Source organism: Bison bison, unplaced genomic scaffold, assembly GCF_000754665.1.
Source record: "Bison bison bison isolate TAMUID 2011002044 unplaced genomic scaffold, Bison_UMD1.0 scf7180017864181, whole genome shotgun sequence".
Lineage (NCBI taxonomy): Eukaryota > Metazoa > Chordata > Mammalia > Artiodactyla > Bovidae > Bison > Bison bison.
Window position 1 is genome coordinate 8,042,993 of NW_011494753.1, and position 10,887 is coordinate 8,053,879.

General features: G+C 57.2%; 1 protein-coding gene across 1 annotated transcript; it reads right to left on the minus strand.

Moving 5' to 3' along the window:
* Window positions 1-671: 671 nt before the first annotated feature.
* Window positions 672-10,881, minus strand: SNX33 (sorting nexin 33). Its single transcript, XM_010843315.1, has 2 exons — window positions 8,660-10,881; window positions 672-2,133 (listed from the first exon to the last, which is right to left on the minus strand). Exons 1-2 carry the CDS (start codon window positions 10,119-10,121, stop codon window positions 1,880-1,882), a joined length of 1,716 nt encoding a protein of 571 aa, XP_010841617.1. The 5' UTR covers window positions 10,122-10,881; the 3' UTR covers window positions 672-1,879.
* Between the last annotated feature and the right edge of the window lie 6 nt (window positions 10,882-10,887).

Genomic DNA, 10,887 nt, shown 5'->3' on the forward strand with positions numbered 1-10,887 from the left:
AGCTCCCGCAGCCCCCAGCCCAGCCAAAGCCTCCCCTGATGCCCGGACCCCAGCCTCCCTTCCTCCGCCCAGTCTCCACTGCCCCCAAGAGAACCTTGACCCTCCAGCCCTCCTCTTTCCTGTGTGCAGATTCCTGTCCATCCTGCCTAGGATACATCCAAGGGCACAGCTTGGGGGTCCACCTCAGTTTCCAACCAGGAAGCCACTGCAGGTCTGGGCACCCTGGACTGGACGGCCCAGGGAAGGACACAGGGTCTGAGTCCCACCCCCTCTCCTGGACTGGGCTTTCCTGGGGACAAGGCTGGGATATGCCCTCCTGGAGATGAACTCCCTGTCTAGACTGTCCCTTCCTCATGTGACCCTCAGTCCTGGATCACAGAGCAGCAGGGCCAAAGCCCTGGCAGGACTCCACCCGTTTGAGAAAAGAGGAGAGTGAGGTCTCGAAAGGGTGTGCATTGAGCTGGGGTCCATGGCCACCCAGAGGCCCCCAGCTAGCCCCGACCACCAGCACTGCCCTCCCCCCACCAACTTTTGAGGTTCTGGAGTGAATGCTGTGCCCATCACGACCTCAGAATCTGGTCCAGCTGCTCCCAGGGACAACTAGGGCTCCACCCTTCCCTCCACCCTCATCCCCTGCCCCGGGATCCAAATAAGGAGTCATACTTTTGTTATCTTAATTGGAAAAGGTTTATCAAGAAAACAAGAAAGAATAAAGATTGAAGCAGCAGCAGCCAGAAATAGCCATGACCTCCTGGGAAGGCCAGCAGTGGCATCTGTCAGTTTCTGACCATACCCCGACCTGAGGGTGTGGGAAGAGCCCCCTTGAGGATGTAAACATTAGTGGGAGACAGCACAATCCCACCAGGACCTGGATGGCATCACAGTGAGCCTGGTGATGGGCAGGTGGGTCCGGGATCCCTGGGGCGACGGGTAAGCTAGCCCCTGGGAGCCGGAGGTCCAAGCCTGCCAGGAATGTGAGAGCGATGGCTGGTGAACTCAAATACCCAGTAACCTGCGGGTGTCCCCTCCAGGCAGGTACCACCAAAATCCTGGGGTCTGTGGCTTGTCTCAGCACCTTGAGCCCAGGGCAAAGATGCTGCATGGTCCCCTAGCCAGGGGGTAAGGGGGCTCAGCTGGTGAAGGGGGAGTCGGGAGGGAGTTGGCCTGCAGCCCCTCCTGTGGGGTCGGGGGGAGCGGGGCAGGGCCAGGGCCATGGGAGCCAGGCAGATCCCCACCCTCTGTTACACAAGGGGACACACCAAGGGGGCACCAAACTTGCTGGGGAAAGACAAAGGAGAGGAGAAGAGGTGTTTCTTTCTCTGAATGCCTTCCCCCTTCACTGTCCCCACTTACTGTCTGGCAGTTCCTTGTCATCTTTCAAGACACACTGCTCACATGTCACCTGCTCCATGGAGTTATCCCTGACCGGCAGAACGAGTGGTCCCTTCCGCGAGCTTCCAGAAGCCCATTCCTTACCATCGATCATTCTGTATTGCCCCCGCCTGTTTCTGCGTCTGACCCCCACCTCAACTGGGTACAAGAGCAGGCGTGTCACAGCCCTGGATGCCCAGTGTCTGACTGCAGCAGGCCCGCGTGTCTACTGAATGAATGAGGGGGAAGTGGCCAGGTGGGCATGTGCTATAGGCTCCGGGGAAGCTAAGACCCTGGCCTGGCCTCAAGTGACTGACCAGCAGCCCAGGCCTGGGCCTGGAGGGCTCCTGGCCCCGTTCCCATCCCTGCTGTGCCCCCAGCTCTAAGGGGTGGGGGACTTTCCCAGGGATATTCATGACTCCTCCAAAGGCTACCCCCAACTCCCCGCCCTCCAGGCACTGCTTGTGTGGGAAGGCCCTGGGGGCGGGGCGAGGGCCTGGGCCAGCGGTCAGAGGCTGTCATACATGCGCAGCGTCTTCTCCAGCTGCTGGCCGACCCGCTGGTAGAACAGGATCTGCTGGCGCAGGTAGTTCTGCATCATGTGCTTGAAGTCGAGCTCGCGGCGCTGGTGGAAGTGGTTCATCTCGGCCTGCAGGGCAAAGCCCACCACGCGGCAGCGCCGGCGAATGCCATCAGCCTCCTCCTGCGCCATGCGGCCCTCGTCACTCATGCGCTGGCTCTCCTTCACCTTGGCGAAGGCGCCTGGCACAGGCAGAGCGGAGGTCAAGGGCGGTTAGGGCTCCGGTCTCTCCCATTCGCTCCCTAACCCCGCCCTGAGACCCTTCGAGGGCAGACAGTACCGTCATCGGCTCAACTCAGTCCTCCCTCTTGGACTCCAGACCCACGGTCCAGCCACTTGATGTCTCCACAGGGATGTTCCCCGAACCCTCACCTTCAGCATGTCCTAAGCCAGATGTACCATCTTCCCTCCAAACATGAGGCACTGCCAGCAGCGTACACCTGACTGGTCACAGCCCTGTTAGCTGTACTGACTTCTACGACCAGGCTGTCCCCATCCACCACAGGCCTCATCAGCCCTCATGCTGGTTCCCCATTCAGCTCAGATATCACCTTCTCCAGGAAGCCTTCTGGGCAGTCCCACTGCATCAGGTGCCTCGCCTGCTCCCAGGTGTCCTGGGCTTCCCTCTACCACAGCTCTTACCTCTCTGTGGTTTTTCTGACTGCATCCCTCCAGGTATGAGCTCAATGTCTCTAGCACCTAGAACAAAGCCTAGCCCACGCAGATTCTGACATGTGTCTGCTAAACAGGTTCAATCTCACTGGACTGCTGCAACAGGCCCCCCACGGGTCTCCCCACTTCAGTCCCAACCTCTGAGAGGTTCTCCATAGCACCTGAAGAGCAGCCAAGCTGGCACCCATAGCTCCAGGTCTCCCCTGGCTTCCTTCTGGCCTGCAGAGCAAGGTCCCCTGTTCTCCTGGCCTGGGAGGCCCTCTGGGAGTTGACCCCTGCACCTGTTCTGCATTGACCCCCATATTCATCAAACGCACCCTTTCTCTCTCTGCCTCCCAGATCCTTATGCATAATTCAAGGCTCTGATCAGGTGCCACTCCCACAGGGAGCATCCTTCTCCCTGCCACCATCACACTGCTGATTCTAAAACAGAGACCACCTGGAGTTTTCCTTTGTGTGCGTCTCTCATATAGGCTCTGCTCCCTCCTCACCCCAGTCCCCAGGCGACTAGAGCAGGCCATTGTCATAACCAGGTGACAGACGGGGAACCAGGGGATGAACCTGCAGAAGGGACCCAATTTGGAAGAACCTGAGTGAATCAACAAGCAATTGGTGAAAGGATTTCAGTTCTGAATTAACGGGCACTTGACTGATTCTGCGCTGAAGCCAGTGGGCAGTTGCTGAGCCGGGGAGGCAGTCTGCCTGTGCCTGGCAGGCACTCCTCGCAGGGCTGTAGGGAATCCACAGTGTGAAGAAGAGTGTGGAGGTGGGCAGGCTTGGTACAGAGGACAGCATGCTCCCGGAGCGCTTCAAAAGCACCCACCGCACATGAGTAACAGGCTTGTTTTTAATGCTTCTCACCTCTTCCTTAAGGGGGAGCCTCTCAGGGACCTTTGAAACGTAATCTGTTTACTCTCAAGTTGTTGGATACATTCAGGACGCATTTACTGAACATTTACTATGTGCTGGAAATAACCCTGCCTTTAGAAGGAGCAGTACCCACGGAAGACGGCAAGTGTGTGCTAATCGGCAAATAGTGGCATTTCGGGCAAGCCAACTCACATTTGCAACACTTCCAGGACTGCCAACACAGCACCCAAAAGAACTCTGCAGTGCCCAGCTCCCAGCCCGCTCAGCCCTTTCAGCACCTTCCTTGAACCACCTCTTCTTGCCTCTTGTTCCATCCTTATTGATTCATTCAGATTCTTCCAAATTGTGTCCCTTCCCTAGGTTGATCGCCCAGACCTGGGCAGAAGGAGAGGGACTGACCATGGGACCAAGACGAAACCCCCCTGAGAGGCTTCAGAACTAGAGCAGCCTTAGAGGACAGCTGTCCAGCCCCTACCCCCAGGGCCACCTTCACCTCCACCACCACACCAGTACTCTTCAGAGGAAACTCAGGCCCTGGTGGGAAAGGACTTGTCCAGGGGCTCCCAGCCTCCTTCCTGCCCACAAAGTGTGGGATATCTGGCCCTGAGGGAGCCCTGCAGAGCGGGGAGTGGACACCACTTCTACTGCAGGGGGCCCAGGCCAAGTCCTCCAGGCACATACGTGAGGCGTCCAGACAATGGACTCAGGAATTTGAGAAGGTCCCAAGAGGTAGAAAGAACCAGAAGAAGAAAGGTAGAAAATAGCTGGACAAAGAAACTAGAGTTAGGCTTCAGCAAAGGAAACATATCAGCCTGGATTCCACCTTCCTGAGAAAGTCTGGGTGCAGTGGGGATGGACCTGCATTTAAGAAGCTATTTAAGGCCTTAAATAGCCCATGGCCTTGGGCTTCCCTGGTGGCTCAAATGGTAAAGAATCCACCTGCAATGCAGGAGACCTAGGTTCGATCCCTGGGTTAGGAAGATCCCCTGGAGAAGGGAATGGTTACCCACTCCAGTATTCTTGCCTGGAGAATCCCATGGACAGAGGAGTCTGGTGGGTTACAAAGTCCATGGGGTCACAAAGTGTCAGACCTGACTGAGCGAGTAAGCACAAGTCCATGGCCTTAGAGGAAGGAAATCAAGGCCCAGATATAGGAATGAATCTATTGCAATTGCTAGGTATCCACAGACAGGCAGGGAGCCAGGGATGGGGGGCGAAGGCTCTGGGGGCCAGAGGAGGCCCCACCCTGCTCTCTGTCACCCTCCACCCTGTGACTCAGATGTGGGACTGATACCAGCTAACACTAACGCACCCCAGAGACAAACCGGGAGTCAGGGCTTGGGCCAGTCCCCCCTCACCCCACCACATTCCACCTAGGACTCACCATGAGAGCTGAGGACCCCGGGCACCTCCTGCCATGGCAGTTGTCCTATAGACCGGATCCCAGAAACAGGGACAGGAAGGTTGGAGTTTCAGATCCCCAGGGTCTCAGGCATATTCCCTAAACTCCCCCTGAATCCACCTTGTCCCTACCCTAGGTTGAGGGCAGGAGGTCTGGGTCCTAGTCCACTGTGTCACCTCCAACAAGGACTGCAGGTCTCCCCACTGTAAACAGGACAGGCTGGACTACGTACGATGCTGCTGACAGCTGCTCAGGGCAGTATAGCACTTTAGAGTTTCCACATCAGTAAAATGGGATCATGATGGTCCTCGCCCTCTAATTAGAGCAGAGGTTTAATTGAACTAATATGTTTAAAGTACTTGGGATGGAGCTCCAGGAGCTCCAGGATAAGAGCTCCAGAAGCTATGTGCAGCTAGGTGCAAACTGCTTTTCAGTCACAGCCAAGACCCAGCTGGTAGTGGCTCAGGGCCATATGATTCTCTGTTCATGGGAGCCTAGGAGGGGAGGCAGAAGGAGAGCTTGTGATGGCCCAGAGCACAGAGGCTAGACCCACCTATTCCCCCAGGGTAGAACTTGGTCCTGCAAGGGCCACTTTGCCTTGGCCAACCTGTGAGCACTGTGACCCCTCCATGCATGCTGTGTGGTCCAGGGCCTGCCTTCTGGAGGGCCTCCGTCCATCCTCCACAGAGGATGCCAGCTGAGTTGGTGCGAGAGCACCAACTCCCTCCCTGGTCCTTCCCCTCTGGCTCGTCTACCCCAGGCATCCACCCCTTAGGGAGCCCCCTCTCCCATCTGTCTGGCACAGTGGCTACAACCTGGCTGTGGAGTTAGAGACACTGGGGCTCCAATCCTGCTCTGATGATCAGCCCACCTCACTGCCCCTCATCGGAGAATGAGGGGACCCACACTGACCTCCGTGGTTTGTGACGAGTCTTAGGACAGAGTCCTGCCCTGGCTGGCTCTCAGGCAGGGGCCCTGGACAGCCACTGTTTCCCCTTGCTGTCCCAGATTAACTATTATCAAGGCTCTCTTTTCCCCCCAAAAGACTGCCTTGGTTTGAATGATTAATCACATGGTTACCCTTCTCCCTTTAGGAGAAACCCCTGGACTGAGCTCCAGGGACTGGGCTGGTGGGCAGACAAGGCTGGTAGGCTTCACCTCTGCACCAAATGGGTTCCATGGCCCATTTTCCTAAGCTTTCTCAGGGGAGGAAATTCAATCAGGGTCACCTCAAAGACAACATTTGTCCAAATTCTGGTCTCCTAAACCCTACCAGGCCTCCTGTCTCCTTCCTTCCAAAGCCTCTCCCACATGCACGCCATGCTTTAGAAAGTGTATGAACAGGCTGACAGCATCCTGGGCACCCAGGGCCCAACTTTCCTGCTCCTCCCTCTGTGAAAGGTCTCTATCCACAGGGCCACCATGGGACTTCTTCTCCCCATAGCAGGCTGTGGCTCCCCAAAGCCTGCCCAACTCTGTCTCAGCCAGAGTCCAGCCCCGCTCCCTAACCACTGTAGTACCTGCCCCATACAGGGCTGGGAGTGGTGGTACAGAGCCTAGAAAGTGGAATAGTAAGCCCCAAAGCCCTTGGCCAAATGGGGAGGGGTCCTCTGGGTAAGGGAAGGTGGATGTGGGATCTGTCTGAAGTTGAATACATCACCCCCAGAGGACCACTGACCCCTCATCTTAGCCTCCAGTGGAAACTCAGAAGTGGCCCTCTCAGCTCTGTGCCCCTGATCCAGGGCCAGAAAGGCCAGACTGCCTTTATCCCTCCTGCTCTAATGGGAGCCTGGGAGCCCTGAGTCCAGGGTTGCCTTCCTGCCCCTAGCTCTGTCCTAGATGGAGGGTCCCCAGCCACACATGTGGCAGCTATTTCATCACTGCCCCTGCTCACCTTTCTCCTGCTGCCCACACAGGAACACGCCATCCGAGGAGCTGGTTGAACCAGCTTTCCCAGGCCCTAGAGCAGCAGAGCGTGGCTCTACTTAAGGCGACACTTGCCCCAGTGGGCCAGCCGGCCCCAGCCACCACCCCTGCCCTGTCCCTGCCCAGAACTCAGAGCCGAAACTAAGGCATCGTTCTGTCCTCGACCAGACCCTCCCCAGGACTCTCTTCCCCACCCCACCCCCCTGAAGGCCTGAGAGCTCACAGTGTCCACTCTGTGTTACAGACTGAGGAACTAATGCCCAGAGAGAGGAAGGCACTGCCCAGGGACACACAGCAAATTGGGGGCAGAGCCAGGACCAGAACTCAGGTCATGTCTCCTGAAGCTGAAAGAAGGGAAGGAGGAAGAGAGGAATGTGGAGAAGGAAAAAAAGAACAGAGAGGAGAAGGAGGAAGAAGAGACAGTAAGGGGAGAAAAGAGTCTGGAAGCTGGAGAAGTTCTAGAAGTTAACTTCCTAAAGATGGTTGGATGGCATCACTGACTCAATGGACATGAGTCTGAGCAAATTCCGGTAGATAGAGCAGGACAGGCAAGCCCGGCGTGCTGTAGTCCATGGGGTTGCAAAGAATCAGACTGAATAGTCTGATAGTGACTGAACAACAACAACAAAAGGAAAACAAGGCTGGTTTACGACCAGTGACCAGGGTAGGGCGGTGATGTTTGCCGTCCCCCAGGCTCAGTGCAGAGCCGGCTTCCTGGCCCCGCCCAGAGGAAAACTCTCCACCAAGCCAGGCCTGACCTCAGGGCTCAGGGGCCTGGGAGCCAGCCCCACGCCCTGCAGACGTTCTTCCTGAGTTACCAAGCAGCCCTGGGGAGGACCACACCTCCCTCCTGCCCTGCCTGTAGTCCACAAGACTCAGCCACCTGCCGGTCAGCTCCTGACTCAGTGCTCAGGCAAGAAGAGAAGCCAGGCTCAGGAAGGGGGAATCGGATGGACCATGTGGGCAGTGCCCTGGACCCCCGGTTTCTCCTTCAGCCCAGTCTGGGTGCCCCTCGGTGACCCGGCTATGAGTCACTTCCCTGGCAGTTCCTTGATAGCCCCACAGTAACAGGGACCCATCCTGTCCCTCCCCTAGGGAGGAGACAGTGAGAACTGAACAAACAGCTGAGCTTGGGAGGTGGCCAAAATGCATGTGTCCTTGGGGAGGTGCAAAAGGAAGGGACAGTCCCAGCTAGGCCATGGACTCCTTGTGCAGCCACCCTTGTGTGGACACAGCTTGTTCATCTGCAAAATGGGGAGAGCCAACCCTCCTGAACACAGATAGGGAGGAAGCTCACAGATAGGATGTGTAGCCATGAGAACAGTCTCTGAAGTTGCAAAGGCAGGGAGGTGAGCTGCTGACAAGCGTTATGCTCTGATAGGTACGCTCTGTGCTCTCGTTATCTGGGTCTGTGTCCATGTCCCCCACAAGCCTGTGGGCTCCTCAAGGGCAAGGCCTGGGCCCTGGTCAGCTCTGTGTTCCCAGAACCCAGCCTAATAACTTGGAGGACTCGATGTATAATGGGTAAATGAGTAAATGAGACAGAAACAGAGAAAATGAATGAATGAATGAATGAGTGAGTGAGTGAATGAATGAACAGACAAGAAGGTAAACAGTGAACTCCATGAGGACAGGGACCAGCCCTGCCCATAAATATCCCTGTACCTAGAATAGCACCTGTCATCTGCTAGGTGCTCAACACCCTTGCTGAATGAACGGATGAGACAGAGACCGAAAGACTAGCTGAGCCGCTCTGCTCCATCTAGGCCATCCTCATAGCCCCTGTGCCCTGCAGAGCGCAGACGCTGTCAGAGTCTCCAGCCCACACTGGCTCTTACCTTTCTGCAGGTGAATGATGTCGGGGAAGTTGGAGAGCAGTCCCTGGTAGAGAGACAGTGTGTCGAGCATCCGGAAGAGGTCATTCTTGGGCTGCTCAGCGAACATTTCACCAACCATTTCATAGGTTCGGCCCGTGTGAGAGATGGCGCTGTTGAGGGCCTCGGAGCTGAAGGGGGGGTCCATCTGGAAGGCATGGCTGATGGCCTGGAAGGCATTGCCCAGCTTCTGGAATTCCTTGCGGAAGCCCCCCACATGCTTGCGCACCAGCTCTGAGGCCACCGTGCTGAGCTGCAGGACGCTGTCGTCCATCTTCTTGCTGAAGGCTTTGAAGGTGTCCACTCGGTCCTCCACGTCCTGCAGGTCCTGGTGCTCTGTGGGGATCTGGAAGGTGAGCAGGAAGCTGGCGCCCACCATCTCATCCTTCTCAGCCCGGCGTTTGCCCATCTTCCACTGCTTGTCATCCAGGCAGCTGAGGAAATGCTGGAAACCCTCATACTGGGACAGCACAGGGTGGCTGGTCATGTGGTCCATCCAGAGGATGAGCCGCCGCTTCCGCTTCTCAATAAAGTCCTCCTCAAAGCGACCTGTGGCCTGCTTCTCTGGGAGGTGGGGCACCGAAATGACAGTGAATTTGTGCAGCAGGCGGTTGTAGAGCCAGTCGAAGTGTTTGTAGCGCCGGTAGACAGGTGAGCTGGCGTGGGTGGGTGTGAGCTTGTAGGAGATGTAGCTTTTGATGCCCTTGAATTTGGTCTGTTTGGTTGGGTCCTCCACGGAGCACGAAAACGGATGGGGGTTGGCCTTCCACTGGGGGCCGTGAGGGCCCATTTCAATGGAGTATGTCTCAGCGATCTTGGCCATCATGGGCACGTCACCCAGGATGAAGGCCTCCACGCCAGAGCGCACGAAGCACGAGAAGCGGTTGAGGTTGCGCCCCACCACGCTGCCTCTCTTGGCAGATGCCAGGCTGTCCTGCCGCTCCAGGGGTGGCTTGGGCCGGAAGGCCATGTGTTGGCTGGGGTAGGCACCAGGGTAGGAGAGGTTGAGTGGAGGGTGCCCATTGGTGCCCAGCCCACCGGCCCGTGGCTCCTCCACCACCGTGCATCCGTCATCCCAGTCATCCCAGTCATCGTCATCGTCCTCCTCGAAACTACCCTGGTTTGACAGAAAGCTACTGCCGCCGCCACTCCTGGAAGTGTTGGAGCTGTCATATAAGCTCACCTGGGTGCCCAGAGAGCCTGCGGGGCTGCTGGAGTAGTTGGCATGGTTGGAGCCGGTGTCAGAACGGAGGATCTCCACGTAAGAGGCAGGGAAGAGCCCAGTCTCCCCACGGCTGTTCTGGCCCTGCAGCCAGCCATCCAGCGAGGTCTCACTGAAGATGACCAGGTCCTCGTCCTGCCAGATGCTGATCTCCTCCTTGTTCTCGCTGCGGAAGTCATAAAGGGCTCGCCCTTTGAGTGCCATGTCTGGGCCAGTGGTAGAGACGATGAGGAGAGTCCCACCCAGAACTGAGGACACTTGTTAGGGTGTCCAAGGATGCACGAGCAACTCAAGGCTGGCCACAGCCCTCAGTCTCCCAGCCCTTACTGTGGGGTCTGAGCACCCACAGAAGGTATCCAGCCTCCCTCTCTTCAAAGCAATGTCCACGGCCCAGAATCGGCCCTACCAGGTCTGCCCGCACTCGCCTGTGAGCCGGGCCGGCTCATGTCCCTGGTCTTCCTCCCTTCCTTCCGCAGCCCCTGCAGGGGAGAGTCTCTCCTCCCACTCCTAGAAGAAAAGTCAAATGACTCGGAGAAAACCAGCCCTGAGCAGGCAAGAATTCGACACTCTCCGCTGGAACAATGTTCTAAAATAGAAGAGAATCACTCGGAAACCACCGTCCCAGAAACTCCGGCAGCTCTGGCTCCCAGCTCCTTCTGGCTCCTCCAGCCTGGGCCTCGGGAGGCTCTCACATTCCTCTGCAGATCTCCTTCCTCCTTCCTCCTCCTCTTCCTGGACCACTGGGTTTTTAAAAATCCAGAAAATCCAAGAGGGGCAAGGAGAAAAGCGGCAGCCTCCTGAATCGAATCCAGGGGTGGATGTGTCCGGCTTCACAACAAGCCAGGCCGGGAAAACAAGGACTAAGGCTTACACAACAGGCCGGCCAACTCTGCGACCCGGCGGCCCGGCCCGGCCCCCAGCCCCCAGCCGGCTCGGGTGCCCTCTCCCCGCCCCCAAGCGGCCAGCCCCA

What these genes read in the sequence shown, in the direction of transcription:
- SNX33 (XM_010843315.1), bottom strand. Translation starts at nt 10,121, where the DNA reads ATGGCACTCAAAGGGCGAGCCCTTTATGACTTCCGCAGCGAGAACAAG. An exon ending in CATCATTCACCTGCAGAAAG is followed by an intron (nt 2,134 to 8,659) that starts GTAAGAGCCAGT and finishes TGCCTGTGCCAG; the next exon opens with GCGCCTTCGCCAAGGTGAAG.